We start from the raw sequence: 12,328 nt of genomic DNA, 5'->3' as shown, positions 1-12,328 counted from the left end.
ATCAAAAAAAGTTTGATAAAATCAGATTTGTGGAATTTAAGGTCCTACATGTCAAGTTATAACTTGCTACGTCTCTATACAAATGAGATAATAGATTTGTGTAAACCTTCACATTTTGTAGGAGGAAAAAAAACGGCAAACAAAAATTGTAAGCCTAGATTTCTTTTTTTTTTTTAAACGGTCTCAATGAGCAACTTTTTTTTTTTTTTTTTTTTACATCAACACCACATTAACATTAGAATGCTCATCGTTGTACATTTAGCCTCACAATTTTTATGATTAATATTCACAACATAATCTGAATTAATCTTATATGACAATATTTTATTAGCTTTATTGTCATTCCCTCATTCATCCCCATCTGCTTTTCCTACCCATGTTTTTTTTTTTTTTCACTTGCAATTCACTTAAATTGAAACCATCTACATTTGTTCAGTCTGAAGTAGTTATAATTGCTGTATTGTTCCATGCCCTGAACCCTATACAACAAAACTAAAGTTTGATCTCTTGATAAGCCGTTTAAGTTCGGGTAATATGAAAACCATCGACCTCGCGTATGCCAAACTACTTCCTAAAGAGACGCCAGTCTGGAGTTTCAGCAGTAAATACCGATAAAAACAAGTTAGCAAAGCATTCGGCTTAGCACAGAGTCCGCGAGCTCAGAAATGACTCCATCCCCCATCCTAAGACAACAAACCAGGGCCTACACTCCACTAATTCAAGCTTTTGCGAGTTAAGCAGACTTCTATTCGACCATATCTAATCGATAGTACACTTCATATCATCGATATCAGAGCTATATAAAGCGCTTTACAGCAGCAACCCTCGAGCTTTCGAAGAAAACTTTAAAAGGCGTGCAACTGGACAACCAACCGACTCACAAATACTACACTAGTGTTATTTTTTGCATATAATGCATTAAAGCATCTTGTCTCACACGGTTACAGTCGTATTGTCTAATTCAGTTAAAGCAGAATGGTAAAGACAGCAGGGACTACATTGCGGAAATATGCATGTTTGTGGTAAACAGTCGTCATGCGTCATTACGCATTTTTGGGGGACATTCAATAAAGGTCTTAATCAGTTGAGTATCTAAAACGCGCCGATTCGTTTAGCACAATAAACCTGCCTAACGTTACTCCAGACACTGAACGCACACGAAGCAGCTCCAGCAGTAGCCATGATGACAGCAGAAGTAGGCTAAGTGGACTTAGCCTAACGACTTAACATTTACAGGATTGAATGTGCAACACTTAAACACAGAATCATAGCAGACACTTACCGGTGGTCGTCCTAGTGTGGGTCGCAGTCCTGTCCCATGTGTCGCTCCTTGTAGAGGAGTTGTGTACAAGCTGTCCGCAGAAGCCTCGGGCACACTGACATTATTAGTGGACGGCGGTGTGTTTATTTGTATACGGGCTGCACTGGAATAAGCTGCACACCGTCGATCGGAAACCGCGCTAAAAACACCGTGTTGTTCACCTCTAACAACCCCCGTTAACATGACTTGTCCTGGGACCGAGGAACACCCCTTTCTCATGATCCTCAGAGGCGCAGGTTCCCTTTGTCCCACTTGTGCTTTGAGGCTCGTTTTCTCTCTAATCCGAGCGGGAGGATATAAAATAATCATAAATGATGAACGCGCACAGTGTTAGGAACGCATCGCTGTAATATGAGTGAAATTGCTAAAGCCTAAGACACCCGATGTAAGCGATTAAAATGCGCTGCAAACTCCCTCTCGCTAGAGCGAAAAATGGCTCCAGGAAGCGGACAATGAAGTAGGGGATGAGGTTTACGCGCGAAAGGTCCTCCCGCGAAACTCAGATTTCCCGGGAAATATTTGAAACGGATTTGCATACGCGAAATCATTCGCCAGCACCGTTCTGTTTCCCGCCCTCAAGTGCTGACGTGTAGGTATAGTGGCGCCAATGAAAACGCAGGATGGCAGATATTTGTTAAATACACCGGTTTGTCCTCTAGAGGGCGTTAGATATCCGACACATTCTTAGTGCACTACATAGGCTGTTTTAATCAACTTTACTTTACTTTACTTGTAGTCATTTAGCAGACGCTTTTATCCAAAGCGACTTACAAATAAGAAAAAGTAATTAAAGCTAAAACTCTATAAATACTATATATATATATAACTGAAAAATACATCGAACAGACGCGTAATTCTAACAGACACGTAAACGTAAACATGAAACAAAACATGCACGAATCCAAAGAAGCTCATAAAATATGTTTTGAAAAAGCATTTGAGAGTTTTTGTTACCCACAACCCAAAGAAACTATGTGTTAATTTCCATAAAATAAACATTAAATGAAATAAAATAAATAAAACGTCAAGATGTTTTAATTCAGTTCTTGGCAAGGCGGCATTTGTTGTACTAAAATGACTAAAGCAGAATGATAATAATAATAAAAATAAAAAAAACACCAAAATTACTACTAGGGTCAATATCACTGTAGGGTGCCTTTTCGCGTCCTGTACATAACTAATTTGCCATGATAACTTAAAAAAACAACATAAAAATTACTATGAAAGGGTGTATTAGGCTTAAGTTTTTATATTCATAACAAAAGCATTACTTGGCTCTTTAGATACATTTTCTAGAATTTTTTTGTTTTTGTTTTGTGTAAGAGGATGCGTGTTATTTTGCTATGTCCCGTGCACTGCTCATTACATTTAAATGATAGTAGAATATTTTCAAATCATAAAATTAAAATCCTATTAATATTTTGTTAAATAAGAGATTACTCAGTTTGAGTGTATTGATCATTTGGTAATAAAAACGATATTTTTATTTAATAAAAAAGAAGAATTTGTCCATGTCCCTGAATGGTTGTCCACCCTGTTGTATTGGGGAATCCACCCCTTTAAGAAAAGGCCATCCACTTTAGTGACAGGACAACAGATTTTTTGTCTCTTCAGTGGCGGGAATTTCAACGGCTAAGGTGAGTAAGTTGGTGACTTCTCAACTGACAAGTTTGAGAGTTTGCTTACTTGCTTTGCCAAAGCATAACATGTCCACCTTGTCGCCATAACATATGCCAGAAGTGATTAGAATACAGTATTTTCAAAATATTTAAGTTTAAATATACCAAATTCTCTTCAACAACCAAACTAAATATTTAGCAAGCCAGTTTGTTGTAAGCTAATATGCTAATAGAAGCTCAAAATGTCCACCCTGTTGGCCACTTGGACTCGATAGAGTGGACATACACAGGACAGGGTGGACATAGCATTCATTTGTAGTTAATATTGCTAAAAACTAAAATGAACACATATCAGTTTGATTGAGGGTCTAATTTTATTATTATATTATTTTTTCGAAGTTGAATAAATGTTTCATTGTCATATTTTGTCATGCTTTGTGTGTTCTGCATTATGTGTCCACCCTGTCATCTTGATATTTTACAATAATATTTTAAATAATAATAATAAAATCATATCTATATAATCCAGTGTGTTCAATAGGTGTGGGGGCAATAACATGCAAACAAAAAACTGCATCCAAATATCAGTTTTCTCCAAATAAGAAAAAATACACGTGTATAACTGTATGAGTTTCTTTAAAAACACATGGTTTACATAACATTTTTATGCATTTATAATTTGAAAGCAAACAAATAACCCTGTTTAGGAAAGGGACATAATACCTTTCATTCAATATAATTTGCATCTTAATTTTGCAATGAAAACGTATTTAACAGTAATATATATGTCCATGACAGGGAAACTAAACGAATTTTAAATTGTATTAAATATTGTAGAAATTATAGTAAAATAACACTAAGAGGGACTTTATTTCAAATCAAAAGAACAACTGTTTTACATCTGTGTTTTAATACAAATTCACAGTAAATAGTTTAACAGCTGGTTCTTTTCAAATCAAAGTTCTTTTCAAATCAAAAGAACAACTGTTTTACATCTGTGTTTTAATACAAATTCACAGTAAATAGTTTAACAGGAAGAATTATTAAGTTTTAAAATATAAATGCATCAAATGAATTTGAGCAGCCTTTTCTTAATCATCATCATCATCAAATCTGATCTTTTTCCCTTGGAACACTGTGATTTGTGCCTGCTGTTCCTTTCTCTTCCTGCTAGCCTCCCATGAGGGATGAAGGGACTGCTGGGGTGGGTCTGACATCCTGCCAGGTGGACCTCTGGGATTCCGCTTCTGCTCAAACTGTGGCCTTCCCCTCCCTGCCCCTGAAGGTCCCGCTTGCTTTTGTTCAGCAGCTTTAAAAGTCTCTCTGTTGGGTTTGAATGGACCCGTCCTCCTGTCAGTGCCAAGGTCTTGGCCTTTATATTGGGATGCTTTCATCCTACCCTCAGGACCTTTCCTCTGGTTCTGGAATCGAGGAGGTCTTGGGCCATCACTGCGAGAGTCAAACTTTGCTTTCTGAGAGGACACGCTAGATTTGGACAACGCTGAGCAAAACACAGAGTGTAATTTGCCAAGGTTTGTCTCATGAGGTTTGCTGGTGGCCTCCTTGTCAGTTTTTTGAAGTTCACTCTTTTTCTCCTCGACTTTACTTTGGTTACTTTTCCGTTTCTTGAATTTGCTAACTTTGCCCAGAAAGAAGTCATCATCATCACTCTCTTCAGACTGAGACGACTGCTTATGGAAACGTTCCTCTGTGCTGTCGTCGAAATATTCCTTCTCTTCCTCCTCATCTGATAAATCACTCTCTTCCTTGTCTTTTTCTGCCTCAACCCTCTTAGTCTCAGGTAGGTCTTTTTTCTTTTCTGGCTTTAAGGTGGTCTCCATTTCTTTGCTTGCTTTACCAATGTTCTTCTTACTTACAGTTGAAGACTTTTCAGGAGAACTTTTGACATTAGGAGACGTGGCCTCTGCTTTCTTTGATTTAACTTCGACCCTTTTAGATTTTTCTGTTGTGATATTCTTGGAAGGTGGCACCTTTACAAGATCAGAATCTGTACTTTCTGTTGGCTCTGCAACACTAGACGTATGGATCTCAGTGGTAGGACTGTTCAATTTTTCCTCTACCACATCACCATCCTCTTCACTGTGACCACTGTTGTGGTCATCCTCTGGTTCCTCATCTTCCTCAGGTTCCTCTTCCGATTCCTCATCTTCATTCTTGGACTGGACCGTATCCAGTTTGTCAGTCTTCTTCTGCTCAGCTTCAGCAGCCTTAGCTCTTTCTTCTTTGACGGTTTCTTTGACCTTCTGGAGCTTGTGGATGAAGCGGGAATGTGTGGCGATATGTGCAATGGCTCTGTCCACTGGGCTTGCCTGAGGGTCCTGCAAAACCTTCTCAAGGTCAACATTCTCCTGAAGTGCAGCCATGGTCACCTGATCCAGTTTAAGGCTCCTTAAAGCCTTGATTTCTTTCATGATTTCCGCTGCTTTTTCTTGGCTTTCCTTCACCTCAGATTCCTGACCCTTCTTCTTCTTCTTCTTCAGAGAAGCCACTTGCTCTGCCATTTTACTGATGATCAGCACCCTCGTCCTCTTCACTTCCTTCCTCATCCTGATCACCTCCTCTGGGATGCCCACTCTTTCAGATGATTCCTGTAAGAGGCATTTATTTCAGAATAACCTTCAAGTAAAGAGTTCTTCACTGTAATACTGTTTACAGAAAGAGTGAATTAAAGCATTAGTTTCAATGGAATAATTCATCTATAAAGGAACATTCTTTCATTATTTACTCATCTTCATTCCAAACCTGTATTCTGTTGTTTTCCAGTTAAACACAACATTTAATTTCTGAAGTATGTACCTCAGTTTTAGGATCACAGATCTGTTTAATTTCAGTAGAGCAAAGAAAATCTGCATAGACAGTAATGTATCTGAAATGTGCCCAGGCCCAGAAACATAGTAAAGACATCGTTAAAATAGTCCTTGTGACATCAGTGGTTCAACCGTATTTTTATGAAGCTATAAGAATACTTTTTGTGTGCAAATAAAACAAAAATAATGACTTTGTTCAACAATTCTTCTCCTCCACATCACCGTCCGTCGCCATTCATGAGAGTACGCTTGCGTTGTGGTACTCTCAGAATTGTTGTTACTATTACGGTTACGGTTGAACCACTAATGTCACATGGACTATTTTAACGATATCCTTACTACGTTTCTGGACCTGGGCACATTTCAGATACATTGCTGTCTATGTAGGGTTAGAAAGCTCTCAGAACTCATCAAAAATATCTTAATTTGTGTTCTGATTATAGATGATATTTACACTGTGAAAATAGCGATTCTATTTACGCTATGTAAAAGTAGCAGATCTTTGCAATAAGTGTAAATAGTAATTAGACGCTATTTATGCTTATAAATAGTGACAGATACTATTTGCACCTCAGTATTGTTGTACATTAACAGGATACAATAATAATATAGAGTGTAAATGATTTTATTAATTAAAATGATTAAATAGACGCTGCCTTATTGGTACAAAGCCCTCCCTATAGCCTACTAACCTAAACCTACCCAATTAATACATCATTAAACACTCGTTAGGCAACTGATTTCCACTTTTCCGATGTGATATGTGATGAAAAAAGGAAGAAAAGCGAGATCTGCAAAAGGCGGATTCGAACTCCAGTCGACCGCATCGTATGCTTCATCCACAAGCATTACTTATGTTATATTAGTTAGATAACGGCACTCATCTATCAACAGTGTTGCCAGATTATAGTAACATTGTTGGCATGGTTTTGGCCAAATTACTTTTGGTCCTGAGATACACATCTAACCTGACACAACGTGTAATAGAGGAATACTTGATTTGAAAGCGTGCAGAGGGAAATATTTTCTGTGAGTATTGACTATCAGCCTCTTCTCTACACAGATCTATCTTATATGACTTCAAGAGACGAGAAAAGATGTTTGGAACAACACGAGGCTTATTCATTTTGGGTGAAACATTCATTTAACATTATTTTACTAACATTGTTTCATTGTATTTTTAGATACAGCGGGTTTTATTAGGGAAGCACTAGGCAATTATAGTTTCGACTAATAATTTCACCTGCACTCGATCTAAACTAAATATGTCACAAACACCACTTGAAATACACTTACCTCAACTGTTAGTGATTCTTCCTTTTGGCACTGATTGGTCTGTTCATTTATTGTCTCTAGACTCGTCTTCTGGCTCTCCTGTGTGGAACCATCAATCTCCTCTTGCCTGTCTTCATCTGTCTTTTTATCACCCTCATCCTCTTTCAGTTTCTCATCATCATCTTCATCGCTTGACTTCTCTGAACCCAAATCATCATCATCATCGCTGTCTGCTTGTGACTGATCTAGCGACGTGGCTTTGTTTTTTGCTTGTTCTTCTGCATTTATTCTCTCTTCTTTGAAGGCTTTGATGGCTGCCTTTATGCTCTGGATTTTCTTGCTGAACTGTGGGTGTGTGGCGATGCGGGCGATGGCTCGTTCGGATAGGCTAGCTTCTTTATTCCGGCACACTTTCTCAAAGCTGATGTCCTTCTGTAGGGCGACCTTGGTGACGCTGTCAGACGTGACAGCTTTCAGCTCATGGATCTCCTCCCGAAGTCTAGCTGCTCGCCTGCGGAACTTCTCCAAGTCTGCCTCACTACCTTTCTTCTTCTCCAGGACTGAGATCTGACGGATGAGTTTCCGGATGAGGAGCACCTTCACCCTTTTAACCTCCGCCCTCATTTTGACCACCTCATTGCTGAGGTTCAGTGCTGTAGGCATCTTTGTGTGCGTTCTGAAAACTGAACTGAGAAAAGCAACAAGTCGTGTAAGTGTGCTAATGAAAGGTGTTTATTTATTTATTTATTTTTATGTTTTGATATGTTTTAACATCATCCTCATTAATTCCAAACCTGTATTCTGTTGTTTTCCAGTTAAACACAACATTTAATTTCTGAAGTATGTACCTCAGTTTTAGGATCACAGATCTGTTTAATTTCAGTAGAGCAAAGAAAATCTGCATAGACAGTAATGTATCTGAAATGTGCCCAGGCCCAGAAACATAGTAAAGACATCGTTAAAATAGTCCTTGTGACATCAGTGGTTCAACCGTATTTTTATGAAGCTATAAGAATACTTTTTGTGTGCAAATAAAACAAAAATAATGACTTTGTTCAACAATTCTTCTCCTCCACATCACCGTCCGTCGCCATTCATGAGAGTACGCTTGCGTTGTGGTACTCTCAGAATTGTTGTTACTATTACGGTTACGGTTGAACCACTAATGTCACATGGACTATTTTAACGATATCCTTACTACGTTTCTGGACCTGGGCACATTTCAGATACATTGCTGTCTATGTAGGGTTAGAAAGCTCTCAGAACTCATCAAAAATATCTTAATTTGTGTTCTGAAGATGAACAAAGGTCTTATGGGTTTGGAACGACATGAGGGTGAGTAATTAATGACAGAATTGTAATTTTTCGGTGAACTTTTTGAAATTGGGTGAAATTTTTGGCTCTGACGCTTAAATCCAGTGTTTTCTTTGAATGAGAATAATCATAAACACTACCATTCAGTTTATCCCTTTGTTCACAAAGGCTGCATTTATTTGATGAAAAACAGTAAAAAAATAGTAATACTCTGAAATATGACTACAATTTAAAATAAGAGTTTTCTATATGAATACATATTCAAATGTAATTTATTCCTGTGATGGTAAAGAAGCATCATTACTCCAGCCTTCAGTGTCTTCAGAAATCATTGTAATATGCTGATTTGCTGCTCAATATATATTTCTTATTATTATCAATGTTACAGTTGTGCTACTAGGTATTTTTGGGTAAACATGATGCATTTTTCAGCATTCTTTGATGAATACAAAGTTTTAAAAAAAAAATCACCATCTATTTGAAATAAATTTAACATAATAAATGTGTTTACTGTCACATTTCAATTCAAGGCATCCTTCATGAATAAAAGTTATAATTTATTTAATAATAATAAAAATTGACCCCAAACTTTTGAACGATAGTGTATCATACGGAAGAGGATTAGGGCCAAGCAATAATAAAATAAATAAAACCATCTCGAGATTTAAACACATTTTGTTTCAAGAAAAAAAACGTTAAATTTCAAGAAAATGTTGAGAATAAACTGATTAAATTTCGAGAAAAAACTTGTTAGATTTCGAGAAAAAAGGTCGAAATAAATTGTTGAAAATAAACTCATTAAATTACGAGAATAATAACAGACTTTTGCCGAACAAGCTCTTCTTCCTTTTTTCATCACATATCACATCGGATGCTATTTACACAAAGTGAAAATAGATGATATTTACACGAAGTGAAAATGGTGATATATTCTATTTACACGAAGTGACAACAGCAGCATTTTTAGCGATGTGGTATTTATAGATGATATTTACACTGTGAAAATAGCGATTCTATTTACGCTATGTAAAAGTAGCAGATCTTTGCAATAAGTGTAAATAGTAATTAGACGCTATTTATGCTTATAAATAGTGACAGATACTATTTGCACCTCAGTATTGTTGTACATTAACAGGATACAATAATAATATAGAGTGTAAATGATTTTATTAATTAAAATGATTAAATAGACGCTGCCTTATTGGTACAAAGCCCTCCCTATAGCCTACTAACCTAAACCTACCCAATTAATACATCATTAAACACTCGTTAGGCAACTGATTTCCACTTTTCCGATGTGATATGTGATGAAAAAAGGAAGAAAAGCGAGATCTGCAAAAGGCGGATTCGAACTCCAGTCGACCGCATCGTATGCTTCATCCACAAGCATTACTTATGTTATATTAGTTAGATAACGGCACTCATCTATCAACAGTGTTGCCAGATTATAGTAACATTGTTGGCATGGTTTTGGCCAAATTACTTTTGGTCCTGAGATACACATCTAACCTGACACAACGTGTAATAGAGGAATACTTGATTTGAAAGCGTGCAGAGGGAAATATTTTCTGTGAGTATTGACTATCAGCCTCTTCTCTACACAGATCTATCTTATATGACTTCAAGAGACGAGAAAAGATGTTTGGAACAACACGAGGCTTATTCATTTTGGGTGAAACATTCATTTAACATTATTTTACTAACATTGTTTCATTGTATTTTTAGATACAGCGGGTTTTATTAGGGAAGCACTAGGCAATTATAGTTTCGACTAATAATTTCACCTGCACTCGATCTAAACTAAATATGTCACAAACACCACTTGAAATACACTTACCTCAACTGTTAGTGATTCTTCCTTTTGGCACTGATTGGTCTGTTCATTTATTGTCTCTAGACTCGTCTTCTGGCTCTCCTGTGTGGAACCATCAATCTCCTCTTGCCTGTCTTCATCTGTCTTTTTATCACCCTCATCCTCTTTCAGTTTCTCATCATCATCTTCATCGCTTGACTTCTCTGAACCCAAATCATCATCATCATCGCTGTCTGCTTGTGACTGATCTAGCGACGTGGCGTTTTCTGCATTGTTTTTTGCTTGTTCTTCTGCATTTATTCTCTCTTCTTTGAAGGCTTTGATGGCTGCCTTTATGCTCTGGATTTTCTTGCTGAACTGTGGGTGTGTGGCGATGCGGGCGATGGCTCGTTCGGATAGGCTAGCTTCTTTATTCCGGCACACTTTCTCAAAGCTGATGTCCTTCTGTAGGGCTGCCTTGGTGACGCTGTCAGGCGTGATAGTCTTCAGCTCATGGATCTCCTCCCGAAGTCTGGCCACTCGTCTGCGGAACTTCTCCAAGTCCGCCTCACTTCCTTTCTTCTTCTCCAGGACTGAGATCTGACGGATGAGTTTCCGGATGAGGAGCACCTTCACCCTTTTAACCTCCGCCCTCATTTTGACCACCTCATTGCTGAGGATCAGTACTGCAGGCATCTTTATGTACTTTCTGAAAACTGAAATGAGAAAAGCAACAAGTAGTGTAAGCGCGCTAGTGAAAGGTGATTTTTGTATTTTTATGTTTTACATATGTTTTAACATCATCCTCATTAAGCCATGCTTCTCAACATTTTCGATTTCAGCACTGGGCTGTTACTTGCTCAGAAACACAAGGAATTTGTCACAGCAATACTACCACTATAAATATATAAAAACATTTTAACATGAAATTATAATACAATTTTCACCATTTTCTATTTTCGATAAATAATCATTTATCTGGAATACAAATATTTTGCAACATTATAAATGTTGTTACTGTCACTTCTGAACAATTTAATGCATCTTTGGTGAATAAAATAAAAAAAACTGTAGAGAGAGCGCTTTCATTTCTTTCAAAATAAAATAAATAAAAAAATCTTACTGACCCCAAGTTTTCTAGACTAAACTATTCTGAACTACACAAAAAAGTAATTGTAAACAAAATAAATTGAATTTTTAAAGCTACATTTAAAGTCTTGTTTTCAGTATCAAATCACAGGTTTCAAATATAATTGTATTTTTATTATTATAAATTATTATTATTTTAAGTAAAAATCTGTTTTCAGTTGTACAATTTAATTTTTTTTCTGACTTTTGGCCACATCTGTTGTGAGAATGTATTTCCATATTATTATCATATGTTTATAGATATTGTATACATACAGTATGTGCAAATTGTGACAGTATGTAAGAAATTTAATAAATATTAAATAAATTAATACACACAGCACAGTGGTCATATTGCATCATAATTGCAGTGATCTTTGTGTACATAATCTTAAACATATTGACCAAAACATTTATTTAAGAGTTTAAAACACTTTATGTACATTTAAAGACAACCGTAACGCTGAACAAGTTTTTACATAAATGCAAAATAATCACACAAATGATTAAACATCACAACAGTGCAATCACAAGTGCAAGTAAAAAGTTTGTGTACGTAATGTTTTACTAAAACGGAGTACTGTGTGCAACATTATGCAACGCAAATATAATGTTGACATGATCAGATCTGTGAAATCCACACTACTAATCTGAGTGACTTACAAAATAACACAAACAAACATTGCCAATAAACATAGATGTAACCTCCCCACAACTTATACTTCATAAAATGTTACTAAAATAATAATTAATTCTCGCGACATGTTTAACAAGTTTTAGTTTCTTCTCATCCAGCTCAAGCATGGCTGAAGGAGGCATGTGTTGGAGTGATCCGAAGTGTTCTATTTAAAAACACCACGTTTGCACAATATGCCACCAGTTTCACTTCAGTGTTATTATACAAACCATCACATCCACAAGTTATGTCAATGTTAACACTTACCTTCACAAAATAAACATGAAAATCAGACAGAAGTGCAGTCAGCTCAGGACGCCGCCATCTTGCTTTGGGAACGTAACGCAGAGCGTACGGCGTCGTTACGTCACGAGG

General features: G+C 36.8%; 1 protein-coding gene across 2 annotated transcripts; it reads right to left on the bottom strand.

Annotated features, from left to right (window-relative positions):
• Positions 1–3,915: 3,915 nt before the first annotated feature.
• On the bottom strand, positions 3,916–12,304 carry LOC107584285 (serum response factor-binding protein 1-like). 2 transcript variants are annotated; one of them, XM_016270843.1, is made up of 3 exons: positions 12,221–12,304; positions 10,195–10,865; positions 3,916–5,549 (listed from the first exon to the last, which is right to left on the bottom strand). In XM_016270843.1, the coding sequence occupies exons 2-3, from the start codon at positions 10,843–10,845 to the stop codon at positions 4,032–4,034; spliced, it is 2,169 nt and encodes a 722-aa protein (XP_016126329.1). In that variant the 5' UTR covers positions 10,846–10,865; positions 12,221–12,304; the 3' UTR covers positions 3,916–4,031. The 2 variants fall into 2 exon arrangements, with proteins under 2 accessions (XP_016126329.1, XP_016126330.1); XM_016270844.1 differs by lacking the exon at positions 10,195–10,865 and adding an exon at positions 7,065–7,731.
• Between the last annotated feature and the right edge of the window lie 24 nt (positions 12,305–12,328).

Source organism: Sinocyclocheilus grahami, unplaced genomic scaffold (assembly GCF_001515645.1).
Source record: "Sinocyclocheilus grahami isolate Dianchi unplaced genomic scaffold, SAMN03320097.WGS_v1.1 scaffold58.1, whole genome shotgun sequence".
In the NCBI taxonomy this organism is placed as follows: Eukaryota; Metazoa; Chordata; class Actinopteri; order Cypriniformes; family Cyprinidae; genus Sinocyclocheilus; species Sinocyclocheilus grahami.
This window is presented reverse-complemented; position numbering and strand designations above follow the sequence as displayed.